At 43.0% G+C, this 9,254-nt stretch overlaps 1 protein-coding gene across 1 annotated transcript in view; it reads right to left on the reverse strand.

Annotated features, from left to right (window-relative positions):
* Positions 1-492: 492 nt before the first annotated feature.
* Positions 493-9,254, reverse strand: part of homer2 (homer scaffold protein 2) — a 42,948-nt gene continuing 34,186 nt past the window's right edge. The window contains exons 8-9 of the mRNA XM_056278946.1: positions 2,973-3,053; positions 493-883 (exon numbers count right to left, since the gene is read on the reverse strand). Of these exons, the coding sequence (XP_056134921.1) occupies positions 695-883; positions 2,973-3,053 (270 nt within the window). The 3' untranslated portion in view covers positions 493-694. The remainder of the gene's footprint in view (positions 884-2,972; positions 3,054-9,254) is intronic.

Consider the following 9,254-nt stretch of genomic DNA (forward strand, 5'->3'; position numbering starts at 1 on the left):
CGAAGTAGTTATCCTGGTGATGGCCATCGCTTGGCCAGTTTTCCTCACCAGATGGGAGAAGGCCCACCTGGAGGCACTTTTGTGTCACGGCCACTTGACATGTGCATATTATCTAAAGAGTACAAACTGTCTTCAAACACACCTGAGATATACATGAGGCAAAAGCAAGGACAGTCTTTTAAAAAGATTTTTTATCATCGCTAAATCTCTGAGGTGGCCAGAAGGAGTTAACACCAGTTATTACTTTAGTGGTGCTAAACAGCATTTTCTTAGTGCGTTCCTCACGATTAGCCCTTGGAAGCCCCCTTTACTTCCCACTGTAAGCCCAGACATCCAGAGAACTTCTGCAGCCTTCAGTAAAAGACAGATAGAAACTAAAAGCCCACCACCAGCTTTGATGCCCCCCCCCCCCCAACAGAAACAGACCAAACCAAACCAAAAATTAAAAAAAAAAAACCTAAAATATTGATTCTGGATATGGTTCATAAAGAACTGAGCCATTTGGTGGAGCATTCTGGACTTAAATAAGTGTCTGTCTCTTCCCCTCTTCCCAACGTGATGGTTTGTGATTGTTTGAGTGAACACCACCTGGGGAAGTGGGTGCCACTTGGCACTACCCTGAAGACATACAGTGGGAAAACAAAATCTTTCATATCTGACTTCTGACCCTTTCAGCTCTCAGTTTGTCACCGTCTCAGTTGTCCACACCTAGCTTGGATAGCCCCTGCCTGAACTCGTGCAGCTCGTCTATCTTTCCGTCCAGAATATCCATGAACTTCTTCAGCTCTCCCTTCATGTTGCCCTGCTTTTGCTGATTTTCCTCTATGTCAGTCTGAAGAATCTCTATCCTTCCCTCCAAGTCCTTGTTCTTTGTCTCTGCAGCCTGCGGATAGAGATATGAAGAGGAGAAGATCCAAGACAATGTTTCAGTGCAACAAGCGAGTCAAATGATGGACATACAAGGAAATCAAAGTTATCACCTAGGTTAGAAGTTATGTCAGGGGAAGTCGTGTCATGCTGCATGTCCTTGTCTAAGCAGAGCTAACATGGGTGCCTTGGGTGCACTGCTATATACACATCACAGCCAAGGAAGGAGCCTCCCCAAATGACAGCCAATTGTAAATTGAAAAATGATAAACTGAATATATCATTCTATATTGTATATCTCATAAGGAGCCGAACAGCTATGAATTTCCAGTTTTAATTCAAACACACTACAGGGTGAGAGCATAGCAACACAGCAATTCCCTCAATCGAGAATAAGTTCAAGAATAACAACTTTGCAGTGCAGTTCACTACAGATGGAGTTAATATACCCAGTGCATTTGGCTCTTTACTTTGAGTATACATGTGTTATGGACATCAGGAGAATTGACCATGGTTTTTAGATATAATCAAAATTATATGTAGTCCGTGTTAAGATTTTATACTGTGTGGCTGTGTTAAAAGGACTAAAATATATCCTCCAGACTGGCAGGCAACAGTAGTGACATATTAATGCCAAAGATATCGCTGAGGGGAGGGGTTTAAAATTGGGAGCTTTGAGGGGGTACTGTGCCTGCATAACTGTATCCTCCAGCTGACACCTGAAACCTGATCTCCATGTAGGGTGTCTTTTTATAGAGAAGCCAGGACTACACGGATGTAGAAATAAGTAGATTTTTTTTAAATAGCATAAAAAACAGGAATATTCGGGAAGTTAAATCAAATTGGCTCAGGTCAGTGATTAGCCACGGCAGGGGAGTAATTTCCAGTGGTTGTATTTTATCTATCATCTTCCACCGCTATGGATGCTGAGTCAATTTGCTTTGGAGCCTTGTGGATAGAGAGGTATTTGAGGAATGCCGTTGTTGGCTTTCTCTCTCCTCTCAGTTTGGATAGCCTGTTTGTTGAATAGGTTTCTGCTTCAGCCAGTTTTTTGTTGCTATTGTCCTTCATACAGTTGGTTGATGGAAAAATAAACCTGGCAACTAGACTTAGTAAGACATCACAGCGTTAGGTATGCCATTGTTTTTTGTTCTTTTTTTCCTTCCCTCCTCCCTGCCCAGCATAAACGGCACCGTATGCATGACAGCTTGGATGATGAAATCCTGCCGAGAGTCAGTCCAGGGCAGGGGTGGGGACCGGCATCACTATCAATACAGCTCACATCAGAGTCGATACCGACTGGGCATGCTGTCATGCTCCAAACCTGGCACTTCAGGTTTCACAAAAGGTCGGATGACAAAGAAACAGGCCTTGAAAAACAGGTGCTCCCTCTCGCCAAGTAGATGGGAGGTGGTGAGCACGACTCCATATCATTCCAGGGTTTTGGTCAACAACGGAATTTCCCACCCGACGTCGCCTCACGAGCACATTGGCGTGCTCATTGATTTGAGATGTGAAACGTTGCAAGCCTGGGTCTTAAAGCCTGATTAAGAGCTCTAAGCAAAGCTCTCAACCATAATAGAGTGATTTTACAATCAGCCAAACGGTTTGGTCAAATCACACAAGAAAAGACCCGCCAGAGACCTAATAAGCTGTGAAAGAGATACAGTAGCAATTTTTCTGCACCCTAAAGTGCAGGAGGATACTTATGATGTCAGGATGCAACCGTTAAGTGAATAATATAAACGTGACTTACCACCTATTTTTTATTGATAGAACCAGAGTTTACCTTCATTAATAGGTGTGCTGACCTGAACAAGTGTATGTGTGCATGACAGAGACTTGCAACAGGAATGTCGCCTTACCAGCCCTTGGGCATAATGAGGAATGCAACTCTCATTCTCTACCTCCATCAGAGGGCATTGCTTACGCTTCAGAGCACACATGCTATGTCAACACAACAGCAGATTCATACTTGTATGTGTTTTAGGGCAATGCAGCTCTCTGTGATTCATTGTACTCTGTCAGACGTCAAGGCTGACGGGTCAACCGGTGGGGGGTTGCTAGGAAATATTTGTGGGGTTTTGGGCTGCTCTGGACCTTACCTTTAGTTTTTCAGTGATGGTCTCACACTCGGCCATGAGCTGAGGGATGATCTCTGCCTGCTTCCTCAAGTTCTCCAGCTCCTGGGAAAGACATTCCTATTCAGCTGCCAGTTCAATGACATAATTCTACAACAGACATTGCTCCAGATAAAAAGGCAGAGGTAACACAAAAGCAGATAAAGAAAACAAAAGTGTTAATTAAAAAAAAAATCAACCTGTATAACAGGTTCTGAATGAACATCCTGTGATTATGCCTTTAATGATGACATGCCCATCCTAGAGGTGTTTCCTTTTCCCTCCTCACTCACACCTATTATTAGTAATTTAAAAAAAAGGGCTCCTTCTACAGTTTCCAGACAACTGCACTATAGTTTCAAAACCACTGTGAGCTCCAAGTACTTCAGGATAAGTAATAATTGGTCTGCTCTTTGAAGTCGCTGGGAGCAGCTTTGCTCCATTAGCTCATGGCTGGCCAGAACTGGGGTCATCATCCCAGTGTGAATGCCTAATAACTCATGGTCATTTTTTTTTCTAATTGGTCGAGCACAGCAGTGTGAGCATTTCTAGAAGGTGGTGATTCACTCTCGTCTCTTCCTGTGGCATGTGAGCCCCGGGAAGGCTGTGTTTGCTCTATAAATGCACTGCTAACAGTCAGATCTCATTTTGTAGCATACATGGTGAGGACTGTAAACACTATAAACCTGATGCAAAGGACTGCTGAAATGCTTACGCTCTTCTAAAAGAAGTAATCCCTTTTGTTATCTCTCAAAAATTGGGCCCATCCTTGTCCAGTAAGTCCTATATGTCAATGTCCAGTAGCCAATGATATTTTCTCACAGTAAGCTTTATGAATTCCACTGCTATATATACAGACATGCTGCCAAATGCCATGCTTGAATATTTCTGACACGAGTTGTTCACTGGTGGGGATTTTAACAATTATCTCGACCTAAAGATGTTATTGTAGTGTAGTGCAAATGATAAGCGGCATTAGAGACACACCGTTATTCACCATTTTAGGGACACTGTAAGGCCTGCATTATAGCCAAGTAGCTCTTAAGCTCTGTGCAGCCAAGTGAAAAATCGCAAATTTTCTCTTTCAGTGGCGGTAGACCAGGTTTAGATGCTGCTCCAACAACCAAGAAAAATAACTGCAAAAGTGAGCAAAAAGCCCACTTACTAAATGATGACAGGTGTCTCCAATAGGAGCGCTGTATGCTGCTGCACCATTTCATCACAGATTAAATGGTAAGGCTGGATATTCACCCAAAACCTGTGAATGTGAACTATTCAATTCATAAGTGTTTTGCTGCTCAAACATATTTCAGCTGGTTGACAAGGATTCGGCTTGTCTTACTGCATAGTTAGTGAAATTGTGTGGTCAATCTCCTTTATCTCTCTACTGCTGCATATACATGGCTGGATAGCTCATGTTAATGTCATCAAATGAAGATACAGTCACCTTAGGAAGAGGGAGACTGAGACACAGAGCGAATTTAAATCACTAATAAAAACGATTTCCTGCAGACTGAAATAGCATTTAGTCAGCCATGAGCAAAGGCCAACAAACTGTGGCCATGCAGGCCCCATCCTTGTTAGAGCTAACATAACCATTAAGGCCAGTTTGGGCTGAAAATCAGCCATTTTTGATTCTGGGTAAGTGTCATTATAGAACTTTTATTTTTTTCCTCTTTTTTTATTAGGCTTTCTTTTAAAGAACACAGATAACCAAAACTGATACACATATGCCAACCGGACACAAAACACACACTTTAAGGAGGGAAAAAAAGGGTTAAAATGACAATACACAATAGGGGAGGATCCATCTCTTAAATAAACAAAATGTACATTATATATATATATATATATATATATATATATACACACACACACACACACACACACACACATACATACACACACACACACGTGTATATATATATATATATATATATATATATATACACACACATACATACATATAAATACATACATACACACACACACACACACACACACACACACACACACACACACACACATAAAGATCTCGTCTCATCTCATCTTCAGCCGCTTTTCCGGGGTTGGGTCGCAGTGGCAGCAAGCTAAGTAGGGCACTTCAGAACGTCCCTCTCCTCAGCAACGCCCTCCAGCTCCTCCTGGGGGATTCTAAGGCGTTCCCAGGCCAGATTGGACATGTAGTCCCTCCAGCAAGTTCTGGGTCTATCCCAGGGTCTCTTCCTAGTTGGCCGTGCCCGGTAAAACTCCAAAGGAAGGCACCCAGGAGGCATCCTAATCAGATGCCCGAACCATCTCAACTGGCTCCTTTCGATGCGAAGGAGCAGTGGCTCTACTACGAGCTCCCTCCGGATGTCCGAGCTCCTCACCCTATCTCTAAGGCTGAGCCAAGACACCATACGGAAGAAACTTATTTCAGCCGCTTGTATCCGCGATCTCACCCTTTCGGTCACTACCCAAAGCTCATGACCATAGGTGAGGGTTGGAACGAAGACTGACTGGTAAATTAAGAGCTTTGCCTTCCGGCTCAGCTCCTTCTTTGCCACAACAGTCCAGTACAACGTCTGCATTACAGCTGATGCTGCACCAATCTGCCTGTCAATCTCCTGCTCCATCCTACCCTCACTCGTGAACAAGACCCCGAGATACTTGAACTCCTTCACTTGAGGTAACAACTCATCCCCAACCCGGTGGAAGTAATTCACCATTTTCCGGTAGAGAACCATGGCCTCAGACTTGGAGGTGCTGACTCTCATCCTGGTCATTTCACACTCAGGTGCAAACCGCCCCAGTGCACACCGGAGGTCACGTTCTGATGAAGCCAGTAAAAGCCACATCATCTGCGAAGAGCAGAGATGCACTTCTGAGGTTCCCAAAACGGACACACTCCTCACCTTGGCTGCACCTTGAGATCCTGTCCATGAATATCACAAACAGAATCGGAGACAAGGGACAACCTTGGCTGAGTCCAACACCCACCGAAAACGTGTTTGACTTTGTGCCGAGAATGCTGACACAGCTCTCACTTTGGTTATACAAGGACTAGATGGCTTGTAGCAACTGCCCTGGTACCCCATACTCCCGCAGAACTGCCCCGGGTTACACAGTCGTAAGCCTTCTCCAAGTCCACAAAACACACGTAGACTGGCTGGTCAAAATCCCATGCCCCCCTCAGCACTTCCACAAGGGTAAAGAGTTGGTTCGCTGTTCCACGGCCAGGACGAAATCTGCACTGTTCGTCCTGAATCGAAGGTTCAACAATCGGTCGAAGCCTCCTTTCGAGCACCCTAGAGTAGACTTTCCCAGTGAGGCTGAGCAATATGATGCCCCAATAATTGGACCACACCCTCCGGTCCCCCTTTTTGAATATGGGAACCACCACCCCAGTCTGCCAATCCACAGGTACTGTCCCCGACCTCCATGCAACGCTGAAGAGGCGTGTCAACCAAGACAGCCCAAGAATGTCCACAGCCTTCAGCATCTCAGGGTGAATCTCATCCACACCCTGCGCCTTGCCACTGAGGAGCTTTTTAACTACCTCAGAGACCTCTGCCAGGGATATGGATGGGGCTTCCCCTGAGACTCTATCTCCTCCACTGAGGACGTGTTAGTCGGGTTCAGGAGCTCCTCAGTGTTCTTTCCACCGCTCGACAACATATATATCAAGATCTTAAGATATATAGTATATTAAGATTATCTTAATAATCTTAATATTCCCCTCCTCATTTGTTGAGCACTCTTACCAACACCATTGATGGTTTCCTGAAAAAAATGCTATATACATACATACATACATACATACACACACACACACACACACACACACACATATATATATATATATATATATCCAGTGAGTCAAGTAAATTATTTATGAGACAGTACAAGCCTGTTTCATGCCAGACATTGCCATAAGCAATCATCAGCTGATGATTGCTTATGGCAATGTCTTTATGAGACAATACAAGCATAAGCAATCATCAGCAATCATATGGCATAAGCAATCATCAGCATTCATCAACTGATGATTGCTTATGGCATGAAACAGGCTTGTACTGTCTCATTAAGTATTTTCTTGACTCACTGGATTATTTTGCTCCTTATTTGTTGAACACTTTCCCTACTGTTTTCTTTTTAAAAAATATTTAAATATATATTTATAAAATCCAGTGATTCAAGTAAACACTTTATGAGACAGATATGTAATTGTCTCAAAGAATTTACTTGAATCACTGGATTATTTTGCTCCTTATTTGTTGAGCACTTTTCCTACCGTTGAGTGCTTTTTTTTAACAAAGTTATCCAGTGATTCAAGTAAGTTCTTTAATGGACAGTACAAGCCTGTTTCATGCCATAAACAATCATCAGCTGTCAATAAAGCTACACGGGAAAGAACATAACATATTAACTGCCTCATCATGAACATCACGTGCACAATGTCCAGTGAGGAAGGGGGAGGTGTCTACATTAAAAGAAAAAATTTTTTTTCAGTGTTTCGTTTAACGAAGTTGTGCGTGTATACGCGCGCGTGCGCACGCACGCACACAACACACACACACATGCATATCCATGTACGTATATATTCATATCAACCCATAATGATTCTGCCGTTGGAAGAGAAAAAACTTATTTTAAACTGGAAGCTATGCCCTGAACATAATATATTACAGCTATATAAAATCAGTCCTTGTAGTTGATACATGGGTAAGCCATTTTGACCAATTTTCATCAACGACATCAATTCGACTTAGTTTAAAGGTAATTCTCTCCATTGTGTATATACTATAAATTATTGTTTCTACTGGCTTGTAGATTTGCCTCTTTAGGCAAAGGCTAGGGGAAGGTAACTCCAAATTTGAATCCAAGAAGGTGCTGGCAGCAGGGCGGTCGATGGCATTTGCGGCAGAAGAGCCCAATAGGATCATGAGCCCTATCGGACCAATGGCACAAACATCAGATGGCATGCAGAAGAACCACTCTGTTGGTCAATGGATGGCATCACTTGACAAGTAAGCTGTCACTGCGGGGCAACCTCTTTATCTACTGAGCCCGTTGCACTACGGTGTATCATTTAGGAATGGGTTCTGAGGTCCAGAGATACTGTTCGGTGGGGGCACGACACCGGCTGTCTTAACTACTGTGCAAGGCGTGATGTGAGGCGAGCTTGATGGGAAAAGCACTTGTGAGGACAGCTTATAACAGACCAACTCAAACAACATTTGTCTTTGACAAATGTGGACAATATTGTCGCTCAAATGTGGGCCTGATGGCCCACAGGCATGCTTGCCAAGCTTAAACTGCATCACAGTAATCATCATTTTCGATGGACTGCCGAAGATTTATTGTAGACTATATTGATCCAGTTACGTATATCTTAAGCTATTTTCTGGTCAAAGTCTTTTTGCATGCCACTAACGGCACCCTCAACAAGTATCTCACTTTGCGCAGGGAAACTCTTCTAGATCACATGATTTTAAAATTAAAATGGATTTTCATCTTAAAGACTCTCCAGGACACCGTGAATACTTCTCCAAAAGGAGCCGCAGAGGGACAATTCCAGAAAATGTGAAAGTGGTTTGCCACTGTGCTTCCACAGGACCTCCAGCAGGCAGTCTGATTAGAGTAGTTAGTCTTTTGCACTGGAGTACACAAGAATGCTTGTCATTAACGATTGGTGTCTGCAGATCCTATCCCATTCTTCCAGTGTTATTGCAAAATTACCCTCTGCTCCCCATCTTGTTTAATATTCTGAGTATGGTCTCTTTTTAAATTGTGAAGAGCAGATTTAATTTAGACATTAGTTTTTGGTGAATAGCATCTTTATAGGCATTTTGAAAGATATCCAGGATTTATTTTCCCATTGTGGTGTTGCTTTTGGAAATTCCTTGCCAACAAAATCTCTACTTTGTAAATTCCTAAAGTGATCCTGATTCTGCAGATTAAAGTTTTCCTTAAGGTCCTGAAAGCTCAAAACCATACCTTGATTTAAGAGTGCGCAATACCCAGTAAGACCATTTCCAGTCCAATGTCTAACCTTGTGTCATATTTACTGGGCATGAAGTTCGTGTCATAGGCAAACCATTTTAACATTTCAGTCCTGCCCTTCAGTTGGTTCTTTTTAATTATTTCATTCTTTAGGGAGCTAGTTATCCGAGGGTTATTGGGGTCTGCAAGATGACTAGTTAATGAAGGGTCTCCAACTAACGTGTTAACTGGTTGTCCCTTCCCCATTGAGAGGACCGTAATTACTTCTTCTAATTTGGA

The sequence above is a fragment of the Lampris incognitus genome, chromosome 4 (genome assembly GCF_029633865.1).
Source record: "Lampris incognitus isolate fLamInc1 chromosome 4, fLamInc1.hap2, whole genome shotgun sequence".
Taxonomy (NCBI): Eukaryota; Metazoa; Chordata; class Actinopteri; order Lampriformes; family Lampridae; genus Lampris; species Lampris incognitus.